General features: G+C 36.8%; 2 protein-coding genes across 3 annotated transcripts in view; both read left to right on the top strand.

Annotated features, from left to right (window-relative positions):
• The window catches only part of LOC101745690 (LDLR chaperone boca), a 180062-nt gene that overhangs the window by 29146 nt on the left and 134585 nt on the right, over positions 1-16331 (top strand). The gene's annotated exons all lie outside the window — the stretch shown is intronic.
• On the top strand, positions 1383-9350 carry LOC101746311 (uncharacterized). Of its 2 annotated transcripts, none has more exons than XM_004932051.5 (4): positions 1383-1627; positions 5910-6015; positions 7524-7685; positions 8525-9350. In XM_004932051.5, exons 2-4 carry the CDS (start codon positions 5938-5940, stop codon positions 8606-8608), a joined length of 324 nt encoding a protein of 107 aa, XP_004932108.1. In that variant the 5' UTR covers positions 1383-1627; positions 5910-5937; the 3' UTR covers positions 8609-9350. The 2 variants fall into 2 exon arrangements, with proteins under 2 accessions (XP_004932108.1, XP_012550909.1); XM_012695455.4 differs by having other exon boundaries at positions 1471-1627; positions 5896-6015.

Here is a 16331-nt window from a genome sequence, read left to right as displayed (position 1 = left end):
TCATGAAGCGTGATTGGGGGAGGTTTTCCTTGTTTTACGCATCTCCCTAGCTCATCCCTTGCATGCTCAGCCGGGCTGATATCCGGGCTGCGTGCTGGCTACTTCATACAAGTAAAGTTCATCTCTTGTAGGTACTCACTCACAATGAAACCTGTATGAGGTCGGGCATTATCATGTATAAAAATAGCATTCTCACCCACATTGACTATAAATGGCCCAAAGTGTTCAGTATCGTGGATTTCTTCAACATATCTTACGCTAGTTAAAGAGCCGTTTTCTATGAACACCAGTTCTGTATGACTCTCAGATGAAATTCCGACCCAACAAGTACAGACCCCCCACCGTAGGCTACTTTTTACTACTACATATGTAGAAGACGCATGTTTGCTTGAATCTTTCCCCTGGTCTTCTATACACTCTGTGTCTTCCATCGTGCTTCTAGAGTATACATTTTGATTCGTTGGAGAACATAACCTTCGACCAATCTTCAATAGTCCAATTTAAATGGTTTTGGGCATATCTTAGTCTCGAAATACGATCACCACGCTCTAGTTTAGGATCATTTGCAGGTTTAGGTAGTTTCAAGTTAGCTTCAGCGAGTCGTCATCTTCCATGCGCTTGAGTTACTTCCTCCGAGGCGTTGAAACTGATTTTTAAGTTCAGTTACTGTAAGAAAGCGATTACAAAGCATGGTGTTCAACCATTATCGATCTCGTGTGGTGGTTTACTTAGTTCTGCCTGTTCCTGGTCTAGGTAGGTTAGAGTCTGTTTCCTCGTAACGTCGGAGAGCTCTTTGTATTGTTGACAGTGACACACCGACAGTCCTGGCAGTATCGCGCTGACTCCGGCCGGTTTCCAGCATTGTGAGGATTCTGGTGCATTCTTCAGTTGCAGGTGACATGATTACAGGTTGAATAATAAATATTGAATACTATCAATATGGTTTCCATACCCACTTAAATGACAGATTAGAAACAAAAGCAAAATCAAATGCAGTAATTCGTAGTTCCATCTTCGAAAGTCTCCCTCTTTCAAATATGTTTTTTTTATGACATAGCCTAGAAGTAACTAAGAAGTTTTAATAAATTTATTTAAGGAGCACTTAATTGTCTACTTAACACAATTTATTTCATTAAGCTAGCATTATTATTTAGTTTCCGAGATTTATAGGTTTTTTAAGTGACCCGGATTCATCGCTATCGAGTGTATTTTAAAACCCTCTAAACTATAATTAAGTTTTCTAAAATTAATTTATTTTAGTAATCATTGAACTGAAAGCATCATTATTAGATTCTAGATTTAAATTTTATACGAATAATGTTTTGTACAAGTATTTTCCTCACGACAATATAAAAATGTGTCGTAAAGGTATGAATGTAATCCAAATATTGTGTCACAAAATAATGAACTGTTTGGTACACACACAGCAGAACGGGGCGTTGTTATAAAGGCTCACGCGGGCGGCTATCGCCCTATATAATCTTTGCAGTTCACACGGGACGCAACGCCTCATACTAACGGACTAACTGAATTACGATACAATTACTGTTTGAAATCCTTTCATAATTAGGAAGTGTTTTGTAAAGGTTCCACAACAAGCTGCAATTTATATTTTTTGGATTTATTGGTAAGTTAGTAATTATCATTTTAAATAGCTTTTCGACAAAAGTCTAGTTTCATTTGAATTATACATTGTAATAAATTAATAATTTAATGAAATAACATTTATTTATATTTGTCGTTATTTGTCCGCTTTGTTTTTTTTTTTAATTATTTATCTTGAAAAGTACGGATGAATAACTTGCGAACAAGTCCTTTTCGTAAAAGGACTAGTCAAAATACGTGCAGACGAAATATGGACCTGGGAAAAAAACATCTCCAACCAGTTTCGAGATCTACTTGATCCACTTAAATACCAACGAAAATTATCACTAAAATCGTTTCAAGCACTTAGAAAGAGTTCTGTGGTAATCATACGATGAATTCTAAACTTATGTTTATTATGTATTGCTATTATAGAAATATATAGGTACATACACTACGACTTTTACTTAGAGCTACCATTTTATTGACGTAGTCAACGACAATCAGGTGTAATGTTGTTACCGTAACATATAAACACAGCAACGTGAATGTTGTCGGCAATCTAGAGTCACGATGTTGAAGTTTCAATAACTTTGGAATAAGGGCTAGTGCTTAATAGGCGAGATGATGATACTAATATATGAGGGTTCTTAATACCCACTGCAATAAGATCATCACGATGATAAGCAAGTGGATGTGTAAAACGTATCGTGAGAAATGAATTAAAGTTTCACATTGATTTTTCACTGCTTATTTAGATTGACTACTGTAAAGAACTTTTCATTTAACTTATTATTGAATAAGAATAACGAAACTAAAGCAGTGAAAAGATGGAGAGGTATTCACCAGACTATAAACGTATAACTGGTCCCTTTTTAATAAATTTTTTTTAACCAGAACAAAAACTGTCATTCTCTTTTTCAACCCAATGCTGAGTATAGGTTTCTTCGAATGCACCCCATTCTCTTCGGTCTCTTGCCTTTCCCATTCAGTCTCTACCAACTACTTTGACCAAGTCATCGGTCACCTCGTTGGCTGTTTGCCCACGTTACGACTTCCAGTACGAGGTCTCCACTCCAGTACTGTTGTGCCCCACCGATTGTCAGTGTGACGGCATATGGTGGCTAGCCCACTTCCACTTTTTCCGAGCAATCACTTTGGCTATGTCAGTCAAACCAGTTCTTCTGCGGATTTCGGTATTGTGCATAATATCCCGTAGAGAAAACCTAACATAGCCCGTTCCATGGCTCTTTGCGTGACTTGCATTTTGGTCATAATTTGCTTTGTGAGTGTCCATGTCTCAGTCCCATACACCATGACAGGGAGTACACATTGCTCGTATGTCCGATGCTTCAATTTCATAGTCCTCTTTAGTATGTCAACCAGCTTACTGAAAGCAGCCCATCCTAGCTGTGTGCGGCGCTTTATCTCTCGTTCCTGACTGGTTCTATCGAGACTGATATTCTGTCCTAGGTAAACATACTTCTCCACTCTCTCTATTTTTTAGTCTCTAACTTGATGTGATCCACTCCATCACCACAGCATATCATTTTGGTTTTGGAGATGTTCATTTTAAGGCCTATACGTAGAGAAACGTCGTAAAGCTTTTCCACCATCACTCTCAAGTGTTCTACACTTCTGCGAAGAGGATGATATCATCTGCAAAACGAAGGTGAGTTAGATGGTCCCGGCTATGTTAATACCACTATCAGACCATGCAATAAGCTTGAAGATGTCTTCCAAACGAGACGTAAACAATTTCAGTGATATAGTATCTCCCTGCCGCATTCCTCTCTACACTTTCACCGGATTAGTCAATTTATGCATCTTTACTTGTAAAGTAGCATCCTTGTGGGCAGATTTTATGCCTCCACATATCTTGTGTCGATGAATGATCTCTGTAGAGAATTTATTACCGCCCAGTGCTCAACTGTGTCAAAAGCCTTTTCATAATCTACAAAGGCCACTGCCAGAGGACGATTGTATTCGGTGCATTTTTCTACAACTTGTCATACAGTGTGGATATGATCGATTGTGGAAAATCCGCCGCGAAATCCAGCCTGTTCTACTGATTGTGCCAAGTTTAATTTGTTAGAAAGGCGCAAAGGTGGTAAATAATTTGTAAACATGACTCAGCAAGGATATCGGTCGGTAGTTAGTGAGTTTGGTGGTATCGTCTTTCTTATGCAGTAGCATAACTATGGCATTTTTCCAAGCCTCTGGAATCACACCTTCACACCTTCAAATCACACCTTCGAACTGTCTAGTAAAAACTATCATTAAACAGTATCAAAAACTAAGTAATAAGTCTTAATTGACGTGTGTCTTAGTTTTAGCAAGCGGTTACAAAAGTGTTTAATGCTGATAGTTTGGTTCATAGTGAAACTTTTGGAACCCACTTTCCGACACCAGCGAAATCAGTACAACTTATCGAGTTCATAAGGCATCGTTTACATCTTCGACTATTACGGAAATAATTTCACGTGCAACGTGTGCCGACAGAATCAACACACGTGATGCTTTGCCGTATAAAGGAAACACACTGAAACTGCACTGTTTCAAATTTCTAAGAAATATTATTCAAGTATCTTTAGTTTCTCTTTTATTAACAACCCGACTGTCGAGGTAGTAAAGAGTGAATAATTTCATATGTAAAATGATCACTGAGTAATTAATTTCATTTACGACTAGGTAACTGAGTAAATTAGCTGGTGCCTCAATAATTGCAGACTGGCTTTATTTTAAGTTTAATACCGTATAGATATGGCGAATAGAATATAAAAGAACTCAATTGTGGGATAATTTAGTTCCTGGGTCCATGAACCTTAACTTTAAAAACTCATATAAGTACAGAAATTTGATAAGAAAAAGATTGCTATCCGTGAGCAATCCTAAACACACTTCGCAATGTATACTAATGACTTATCTTCATATCTGCTGTTAAGAGATTCCTAGAAGCCGAATCACAACGTGAATCTCTAATTGTCCAATAATCTCAGTATTACAGCTGCAAACGAAACCGCTGACCTTCGAGTGCTACAACAATAAGATATTCAGAATGTGAACATAAAATATAAACTTACCCATTAAAAATAATAAAGATGTAAAATAAACATTCTACAATACAAAGTACATATTATTATTATCGAAAGAAATCGACATAGATCATAGAAAAATAGGTTGTCAGTTGTTTGTCAAGTGAGATATAACAGAATGACAAGGGTCATATTTTGATGGTTCTCTGCGCTTATTGATACAATTTTATATTATCGACATTCATTAATAGATAATAGATATGTTAATGCTTGGAAATAAATTGGCCTGGCACACGAAATGAATTTATTAATTTAAACTTTTATATATATATGTATTTAAGAACACGCTTTAACAGCGAATCGAACTAAAAGTAATTTTTATATTTATGTCGGTGAACCTATAGGTTATAATGCAAAGTAATAGTAATAGTAAGTATAATGCCAATGCAAGTAAAAATACTGTAATATTATCGGTTTATGTGTGTGTATGTGTCAAATTTTTCAAGGCCATCGGACATCTAGAATTTGGGAAGAATTACTTTGTTATTTGTAATATTCCTTTAGTTAGATAGGTAAAATGAATAATAATAATTGAATAAATAATAATAATAGTAAAATGAAGTCGTCGTGGCTTAAAGGATAAGACGTCCGGTGCATTCGTGTTGAGCGATGCACCGGTGTTCGAATCCCAGGCGGGGTTCAATTTCTCTAATGAAATACGTACTCAACAAATGTTCACGATTGACTTCCACGATGAAGGAATAACATCGTGTAATAAAAATTAAATCTGCAAAACTATAATTTGCGCAATTACTGGTGGTAGGACCTCTTGTGAGTCCGCGTAGTACCTACCCGCATCACCTATATCTAGTGAAGCAGTAATGCGTTTCGGTCTGAAAAGTAGGGCAGCCGTTGTAACTATACTGAGATCTTAGAACTTATATCTCAAGGTGGGTGGTGCATTTACGTTGTAGATGTCTATGGGCTCCAGTAACCACTTAACATCAGGTGGGGTGTGAGTTCGTCCACCCGTTTTTTATTATCAAATTTAAATAAACGGTTACAAAATTGTTTTGTTATTTTTGTTATTAATTTTTATTTATTAATTAACTTAAAATGGAACTTCTACTAAATCTTATTATAATTCCCCAATAATCCTTAAATTCCCAATGCACAGTACACTTTTCCTTTTTTGAATTAAAAACTAAAGTTTACATTTCATTGACGAAAACGTTCCTTAACTATTTTTTTATTTAGTTCAGTATTCAATTTGCAGATTGATTTTTACAGAGTTTAGTTGTGTGATGCCTGAAGCTCGATGATGTATACCTCAGTCCTACTGGTTTTGTTCGCCTTCGCGACGGTATTCGCCGCTCCTGCTCTATATAACGATTATGTAAGTAAATAAGGCGCTTAGATTGTTTAGAATACTTAAAAACATAATACGACAGCCTCGCAAAAAACGCAAAGAAAGATCCAATTTTATGGAAACTAAAGTATGCGAATATGTGTGTATACTTTTTTTTAAATCGTAAGTTTATCCTCACGGTCCTGCATTCATTTAAGAATAAGGTATACTAATGTGTTTCACACCATTGTTGGATTACTTATTAAAGTTTTGAAAGTAATGATATACTGCACAGATCAATAAGTAATAATAGCTTACAATAACCCTACAATTGGTCGCGGACTTACTATAACAAAAAGATATCAACTGCAAATAGGTTAATGCTATACTTAGAATAATGGAAAGAAGCAATACAGTGTAACATGGCTAATGTCATGGAAAAGTAACTAATATTGCTCATTTATACGATGTTCACTCGTTGGGGACTTGGTAAAGTTCCCGTTAAGATAAAACTGTTGGTATGAGTGTGATCGATCGCAGGATTACATACTTACTTCAATATTGAACACATTGACAGGTAGTGTTTCGGAAAATTTATTGAATGTTGTAATATTATTATTTAAGATGCTATCACTTTCTTAACTAATCTTGTAAAAATCAAACCTGGTCTCATCGAGTCGAGAGGTAATCTGGAAAATTTACTCGAACCATTTTTATAAAGTCTGTTTTAAAAAAACATCTGTCTAAGTCTTTACCTTATTGAGAATTTTTGCTTATTGTTGGTGACAAGGTGTAACATGATTATATGGACAGGATAGCAACATTCGGAAATATTTAATAAAAAAAAAAAAAAAAACGTGACTCACTGGTAGCTCTGTAAATGGGAATATAAGAAACCTTGAAAAACAGAGAAATGTGGATATCCACTTGCCGATATAACACTCAATATAAATGCACATTTATAGTTACTTATTACAGGTTTAGTAGTTTTCTTGAGAAATGGTTCGATGAAAAAATTTGATACATTTGGAGAAAACGATAAAGTAGTTCTATATTTTCACTCCGCACTAGAAATCAATATAAAAATGAATTGCCGTCGTTAGTCTCGCTAAAACTCGAGAACGGCTGGATCGATTTGGCTAATTTTGGTCTTGAATTATTTGTGGAAGTCCAGGGAAGGTTTAAAAGGTAGATAAATATGAAAATTCTCGGAATTAAATAAAGTTTAGGTCTGTTATTTATATATTTAGGCACTTCAGCGGCTTGGCTCTGCCCCTGACATTGCTGAAGTCCATGAGCGACGGTAACCACTCACCATCAGGTGGGCCGTATGCTCGTCTGCCTACAAGGGCAATAAAAAAACTACGAAGTCTGCCGGGTCACCTAGTATTTAATAAATAATAATATACGAATATTTACACTATTAAGACTATATCGAAAGCACGCCTATTAAAAATATAGCGTGATAAGTAAAATTTGTAACAAATTTTAAGTTACATTGTCACTAAAACAGTTTGAAGGGAAATTTCGTATCTTGATATTTTTGTTTTATACAGGAACGATTACCGCAAAAGCGAGCTGCTCTAGTTCTAGACCGGCTGCTAGTGGCACTTCAAAAGGCTTTGCACGAAGAAAATGTAGCACCTCGGTACGATAGAACTGAATACGAAGGTCCGAGAACTGCGCCTTTACGAATACCCATGGATGATTCTGATATGGTAAAATATATTTTTTCTAATAATTCTTAAATAAATTTAAATTTCTTAGTTTTTTTTTTTTCATAGTTTCGTGCACTATATTTAGTACAAAAATTTAAAATTAACGAACATTTCGAGGAAGACGTCCGTCAGTAAATCTCATTTTTTATTGTGTAATAAGAATTCTCTGAGACAAACATGCTTCATACTTGCAAATTTGGCAAAAATAGTCTTATCAACGATATTCTGTACGATGTAAGCAAAACCTTCATGAAGGAACGATAAACACGCTGAAAGCTTTACTAGAAATTTAAGTTCACAAGCACTCAAGTAATTAAATTTTATTGGGACAGCAATAAAATTAAACGAATATGTAATCCTAATGATTAAATATACCTACATATTATTAAAAAACAAACACAAAAACACAGTATAAAACAATGTTATAATGGGTTTAATAGTCCTACGCTACGCCGTAGCAGTACGTAGCTTGTGATATTACAATGTATTTGAGTAGTGAATATATAGTTACATATGGATATAGTAACTGCATAAAGCTAAGATAAAATTTAAAGTTTTGAAATGGTTCCAGATACGATACGTTATAGTTCGTAATTATTTTTTTTGTGAATCGTTGGTTTTTTTTTCAACATAATGTGGAAACATTCGTTTCCAATTTTACTATACTTGAAACATGTAACTATACTTGAGACCTTAGAACTTATATATGTGGCGCATTTACGTTGTAGATGTCTATGGGCTCCAGTAACCACTTAACACCAGGTGGGCTGTGAGTTCGTCCACCCATATAAGCAATAAAAAAAACCACAAGAATTCACTTTTATAATATTTGTCTGCAGAGTGCTTTGGAGCGTCGGGGCCAGTCTAATAACAACAGGGGGCGAGTTCTCCGATGTTTCTTCAACGCAGTCACGTGCTTCTAACAAATATGTCATTTGCGCACTAAGTAGTATATTAAAATTAAATAATCATAGATAATTACAGCGAACATATATTCTATTCTATGTATCGCTAATATATGTATGTTTCGGTAAATTGCTGCGTTCGATCACAGATTCTACCCTTGTTTTAGGTTTTCAATTATATTAAGATACTTCGTGTATGAATGAAGAAAATTAAACAAAGAAATTACTATTATAATAGAAATTAAGATTCTTTGAATATAGAATAATTACGAACCTTATCTCCATTTGGAAGCTAACTGTTATAATACGAGTATTGCTAGGTTACAATTTTAATTTTTAAAAAAGAAACTACTTTTTATTATTATTGTGAATTAATAAATTTATTATTTAGTAATAATGAGTAATAAATATATCACAACATATTTTATTGAGTTATTTTAACTGAACGTAAAAAATGAGAATAGTTTCTTTGAAACTCATTTATTTCATATATTTAATTAGCATCTTTATAATACGGTGGTAATATTTACTATGTTATAGACTTTTCTTGAAGTGCCAACAAATACTGTACCAATTATTTAAATAATCGCATAAGTGACGCTCGATGCTTAAAATAATCATACAAATATTAATTTTTATCAATATTTTAGAAGATACTGTAGTCTTTAAATTTATCTATACGTACCTTACTTTTCTAGTTATCTTGTTTAGGTATCCTTTGCACCCTTTTATATACGAAATAAAAATTTGTAGCAACGTATTCTTTTTATTAATGATAAAACCCCAAGAAGCAGGAAAAGGTGAAGAAACATTGTAAAATGAGCAAGGTCTGATACAAAGACCACAATTGCCTTATCAAGAGTGAATCGACTGACATGATAACAAGTAATATAATTAAAAAATATCATGCACTTAATATATTTGTTCAATGATTTCATCTATACTAATATTATAAAGAGGAAAGATTTGTTTTTTTGTTTGTATTGAATAGGCTCCGAAACTACTGAACCGATTTTAAAAATTCTTTCACTGTTTGGAAGCTGCTCTATCCCTCAGTGACATAGGCTATAATTATTTTTTATAATTAGAGATCCTTACTAAAACTCCAATAATGTAACGCAAGGTGTAAAAAAATTAACTTAAAATATTTCTTACATCGCGTGCGCTGCGAAAACTATTGACGATAGAATAAAGTAATCAATACTAATATTATAAAGAGGAAAGATTTGTTTGTTTATTTGTATTGAATAGGCTCCAAAGCTACCGAACCGATTTAAAAATTCTTTCACTGTTTGGAAGCTGCACTATCCCTCAGTGACATAGGCTTTAATCTTTTTTTTTTTTATTAGGGATCTTTACTAAAACTCCAATAACGTGACGCAAGGTGTAAAAAAATACCTAAAATATTCTTTATATCGCGTGCGCTACGAAAACTATTGACGATAGAATTAAGTAATCTATCTATACTATCTATACTAATATTATAAAGAGGAAAGATTTCTTTGTTTGTTTGTTTGTATTGAATAGGCTCCGAAACTACTGAACCTATTTAAAAAATTCTTTCACTGTTTGGAAGCTACACTATTCCCGAGTCACTAGTTATGAAATAACTATAACGGTAATTATTTCACTCTATAGTACTCGATCATTATCACTTCACTAAACGAAAGTATTCCTGTGATTAATGATTTTACTAATTTACGTACCACGGACGCTAGGGCTAATTTCGTAATTTTTTTAGTATCCATAACTTACTTTAGAGTTTTGTATGTAAGATTATTATGTTAATTACTATAATGATATGTGATTTCATTAACGTTTAAAATAAAGGTGGCCATTAAACTCTGTCGGGTATATAACGTACTTAGAATACTGTTTCTGTTGATAAACAAACAGTATTGTTGTGTTAGGATAACCTAATTACAATATTATTATTTTACAATAATTTACGCCTCGATTATTTTTGTTTTGTTTATCTTTATACAATCAAAAAAGTTTTAGGACGCAGCACCTGTCTATATGGGTAAACATGTATACGAAATTTACAAGTTAATAGTTAATTTAATTTATTTTCAAAAACTGTGCTAATTGAATTAGAAAGAACTCAATGTTCAGTGTTAAAGGTGATACTAAATAAACCTATAAGGTACTCCACAGAGCGCGTTTACAGGGAAAGTTAAGTTCGTAAACGTGCGTCAGTTATTCATTTTAAAAATATTTTTATTGATACACGAAGCGGTTCTCTCTTCTGAAATATACGATTAATTGATTAAACGCAGGGTTTACAAATTACCTGTAACTTTGACCGCTACAAAATTTCCATCTATCCAAAAACATTTATTTCAAGATGTTGCTAAGATCTATATTTATGACGCGGTTATTAGATATTGTAATGAAAAGCTAAAACACAAAACGGTCAGGCAAGCTAAACCACTAGTAAAAAATGGTTGTTAACATTGAACTAGGACACAGAGAACTTAATTAAAAGCAAGAAGTAGCAGTAGATTTATTAGTTTTGTGTCATCGTGTTAGTAGTGTGTCATCAGCATCGTGTTATGCTGTTTTTTTTTTTTTTTATTGCTTAGATCGGTGGACGAGCTCACAGACCACCCGGTGTTAAGTGGTTACTGGAGCCCATAGACATCCACAACGTAAATGTGCCACCCACCTTGAATTTGTGAGCTTCGTTCCACCAACAGAAACGCCACCATTAAATCGTCGCACACTCGTCGCATGATATAGTCGCCAGATGTTGAACAAAATAAGAGATAATGAACGGCCCTATCTTACACGCTTTTTAAATCTCAATTTTTATTTTAAGTTTTATGTGAAGCTTCACTCTATTTTGAAAGGAGCTACGATACTCCGAGAAACGAAGGCCGGCAGAGCGGGTTTGACATTCATCTTTTTTTTAGTTTTACTTTATATAGATGTACGAAACTTTATATAGATAAACGAAAGGAATCTGTTCCAACTCAATAAAAAATTGAGTTAATTTTTAGGCGATCGAGAAGTGAAAAAACTAACGCTAAGCACACAGGTGAGCCCAATAACTTGGTATAAATTAGTCCACAAATAAATAAGTGGATATCATCACCCACTTCAAACATGGGATTGAAGACTTAACTGTATTGTATAGCGGCTGTCCCCGCTATATACCAAAACGCTTAATCACGTACGGAAATGTTAGCTAGTGATATTTATGTGTATTATCTATGCTAATGATCGCAGTATGTTTACTTAATACTGATAAAAAGGCATCTACCGGTGTTCAACAGCCGCCGGACGGCTTTTACTATCAGGAGGAGGTGTTTTTGGGCAGATACCATGTGTCAGTTGTAGTGGCTTTATCAAAGATATTCTGTGAGGTTTTTAATTTGTTGTAGTTGTTAGACATTTACCTTGTAATAATACAACACTGGAAAATACATTTAAGCTTTGTACTTGTTTGACAAACAATTTTACAAATTTTAATTACCCAAACCTGTATTGTGAACATATAAATTATGCTTAAAGTTTACGAAAAAACACTTTCCCCATATTTTTTCCTTTTGTACACATTTAGTAGCTCCATCTAGTGGATTTTTCGCGAATTTTCACGAATTTAACCTAAATCTGTTTTCTTACGTTTGACAACATGTAAAGTGTTGTCGGTGAAAAGGAGATGGCGGTAACCACTCTGAAGTTCGAATTTCGTAAAGTTTGTATCTTTGTTTTGGTCGCATAAATAATATTTAGTTAATTTTAGATAAATCTAGAAATTTAAAGCCTTTTTGTCTATAATCACCGACAACATCGTTTTTAAAGGAACTATGATTTTTTTTAATAAAATCTGGTTGCTTCTACCTACGTGATCTGAGTATCACGTTATCTGCCTGAGTATTACGTAGGGGCACCGCGTTACCAACTCAAACCCTGCAATATTTCACTGGGTCAGAACCAGCATGGCTCGGAGAGTGTGAACACTTGTCATTCGGTTTCTCTTTTGCAAGCCGCGTGTTGCTCTACGCAGCTTCTATTTTCTTAATCATCTGCCAGCACACGAAGAGTGCCCAAAACACTAAGAAGGCCAGGATTCGCAGGTTCCCAGCTCGATTGCGACGATTTGAGGCAGAGAGAAAGGAGCTCATTCTCACGCGCCGCCATTACCTTCTCCATGATGGCCCATGTGCAGAAAATCATTACACTTGACAAATGCACATAATAGTTTTGTTTATTTGATTATTTTTACTACGTTTGCAATAACAGAAATTTATATATTACTCGTATATATTATACTTTAAAAAAACAACATAACGTCATATAAATAAAAAGTATATCTTATGACCCTCTTAATACTAGCATTGGGATTGGCGAAGGAGCCAGTGAATACAACGCTTTCTTGTAATCTACGTTGTCTCATGCAACCAACCGAACAATTTACTGACAACAACATGTGCTCTAACGATGATTAGGCTACGTACTATCCCGCCTCCTTCCTACACTTCACAAGCTTTGTCGCAGCGAGAATCCCACGCTTATGTTGAAAAGCGACAGAATTGTCTAGTAGCTTCGTTTTCTGCATAACAAGCCCCACCTCACACCTACAATAACTAGGGCAATGATCCAGTGATTCCTGACCTGATTTATTTCCTTTTTTTTTTTCTCTAACAATATTTGGTATGTGTATGTTGCATTACTATAATTCTCATGTTTTATTTGTTATTTTAGCTGTTCTACACACACTCATCACTTTTAATTATTATCCTCGTAATCCTCTCGCAGGTCTGCTGGAAGAGATTTCATAAAGAAATAAGCAGGGCCTTTGTACATAATTTTCCTATTACTCTGTACTATGTCTTCTTTTTTGTGTGTACATAAATAAATAAATAATAAATAAAATAAATAAATACCTTGTGCTGTCTGAAATATTTACCATAATATGTCTATTAAATATTCTGAAATATATTATAATATAAATATAAAAATGTGTTTTTTAAATAATAAACATTAACTTTATAAATTTATTTTAATTGTAAACATATTATAATAAGTATGTGACGTATTTCTCATCCCATTAGTTAAAAGTTGAATTCGAAACATTGTTTCCTTGCATTCAATCTAAATCAGACGTACCATTCACTTAGATTCTAATCTCGATTCAAAATCTTTTTCATCACACTCAACACGTAATATACGTTGTATTGTATGTTTCTGAAATGCAAAGTAAACATGCCACATGTACAATTTTGTTTTTTTTTTTTTTTTTTTATGATTGAGAGATTACTGGTGGCCCGAAGGCCTTTCCAGTTTCACCAGGACAGGTGGGCGAGCAAAGGCTCAGCCAGGAGGGGTGGGATTTGCTAACAGCTGCCCGAGCGCCTCCGAAGGAGACCTAACAACTCAAGAGCAATTGCTTCGCGAATGAATCTACTACCGGATCGGAATCGCGACCCGCTGAGAAGATCCGGCGAGAAACTCAGCGGGCTGATGCATGGGCTAGGTTGCACGTCGACCTCTTTGTCGAGTTCGACGAGTACGGTTACTGGGGTCCCTAAGCCTGCTCCTAGTATTAGAGCTGAAGGCATCTAATGCAAAGGTTATTGGATCTGATGGATCCGTAAGGACGTGTCTAGGGCGTCGACGGTGACTGGCTCCTGCATGATCAGGATTCGGTGAGTAGTCAGCGGCGGCAACGATAAGGCGATTATCATGACGCATAGCCTTATCGAAGTACCGTTCCGACGCTGACTTCATGTATTTCTGGATTGATTCAAGGCCCAGGTCGTCGTGTAGGTCAACGTTCCTCACGAACCACGGAGCCCCGACGGCTAACCTGCAAAAGCGGGATTGTAGGGATTGGAGGGTGTCTATGTGTGTGCGGGCCGCGTGAGCGAACACCACACTCGCGTAAGTCATGATGGGCCTTATGCAAGTTTTGTAAAGTGTCACCTTGTTCCGAAGGGACATTTTACTCCGCTTACAGATCATGGGATAGAGTCTGCCGAGAATGAATGCGGCACGGTCGCGGACTGTTTTTATGTGTGGGCGGAATGTCATGGATGCATCCAGGGTGACTCCCAGGTACTTAACCTTCCTGACCCAGGGTATAGGTTGGCCGAAGAGGGTGATCGGGGGAGTGATATTTCTCCTCCTAATGCGGGAGGAAATAAGCGGTGAGTTTCCCCTTTGAAATAACACTGCTGTGCTTTTCGCCGGGTTGATGTCTATGCGCCATTTTCGGAACCACTGTCCGAGGGCTAACGCTGCGCTCTGGAGTTTACTCGCGATTAGGGACTTGTTTCTACTTGAGTAGTAAACGGTTGTGTCGTCAGCGAATAAGGCTAGCTGGGTCGGCGGCGACCGGGGAATATCATTAATAAATAAACTAAATAGGAGCGGTGAGAGAACGGAGCCTTGCGGCACTCCAGCCGTGAGTGGTCGCGGGGAGGAGCGGGTTCCCTCTACTCGATATCGAAAAGAGCGGTTCGACAAGAAGTCCCGTATGATGAGCACGAGACTATCCGGCACGCCCATGTTGAATAGTTTGAAAATCAAACCGTTGTGCCAGACTTTGTCGAACGCTTTTGCGACGTCGAAGAAGAGAGCTCCCGTGTATAACGGTTTTGGTCGATTAAGTCCCACAAGAATGTGCTCCGTGAGGCGGTGCACCTGTTGTACGCATGAGTGATTTGCACGGAATCCGAATTGTTCATCGATGAGAATGCCCTTGGATGAGACGAAGTCTCTGAGGCGTTTGTAGAGCAGACGCTCATACAGTTTGCCTAGAGACATGAGGAGGCTAATCGGGCGGTAACTGGTCGGATTGTTTTTTGGTTTACCGGGTTTGTGTATGCCGATAACGTCCGCTTCTTTCCATACCGTGGGAAAGATACAGTTAGCCATAGCGGCATTGAAAATAGATGCCAACATCACGATGAGTTGGACGGGTAAAAGTTTAATAACGCGGTTAGATATACCGTCGGAACCGGGAGCCTTGCGAGGACGTAGGTCTTTGATCAGGTCTTTAACTTCCATTGAGGTGACGGGCGGTAACGCGTCCAAGGGTGGCAAGGAGGCTCTGCGTTCTACCTCACTGTCTACTAATTCTACATGAACAGGGTCCGCGGATTGAATGCTGGGCATGCACTGGGCTTGCAATGTATCGGCCAGCAGCTCTGCTTTTTCGTCATCATCGAACGCCGCGAGTCGGCCTGAGGGGCCTACGAGGGGGGGCATAGTTACTACCGTATCCGATTTGAGAGTACGAGCTAAGCGGTAGTAAGACCTTTGAGAGGGCGCGAGTCCTTCTAAGAAATCAGACCATCTAGCATCTCGGACTTCGGTGATGCGAGACTTTACGTCGCGTTGTAGGGCACGCATTCGAATACGATTTTCCGCGGTAGGATACCTATCGTACGCACGGATCGAGGCGTTCTTAGCTCTAAGGAGTTCCCTAATATCGTCGGACAATTTGAAGCGGTGAAGGAAGTCCTCCGCTACAACTTGCTTCGATGACCTATCTAATGTCGAGGTGATGTGTGACGTTACGATGTCTATGGCTTCAGCGGTATCCTGAGGAGACGGGATAGAGTCCAGACTAAACGGAAGCGATGGTGGATCAGATTCAGCCAGGCTGATGCCCAGCGTGTGCCAATCCACCACAGTCCTCGTGACGGGAACGGAATCGGGAACGCGACCGAGCTTCATAATGACGGGACGATGGTCTGAATCTAACTCTGAAACTACTTCAATCGAATGT

Source organism: Bombyx mori, chromosome 8, assembly GCF_030269925.1.
Source record: "Bombyx mori chromosome 8, ASM3026992v2".
NCBI lineage: Eukaryota > Metazoa > Arthropoda > Insecta > Lepidoptera > Bombycidae > Bombyx > Bombyx mori.
The sequence above is the reverse complement of the archived record's forward strand: the minus strand, read 5'-3'. Positions and strand labels throughout refer to the sequence as shown.

What these genes read in the sequence shown, in the direction of transcription:
- LOC101746311 (XM_004932051.5), top strand. Translation starts at nt 5,938, where the DNA reads ATGATGTATACCTCAGTCCTACTGGTTTTGTTCGCCTTCGCGACGGTA. An exon ending in CTGCTCTATATAACGATTAT is followed by an intron (nt 6,016 to 7,523) that starts GTAAGTAAATAA and finishes TGTTTTATACAG; the next exon opens with GAACGATTACCGCAAAAGCG. An exon ending in CCATGGATGATTCTGATATG is followed by an intron (nt 7,686 to 8,524) that starts GTAAAATATATT and finishes ATTTGTCTGCAG; the next exon opens with AGTGCTTTGGAGCGTCGGGG.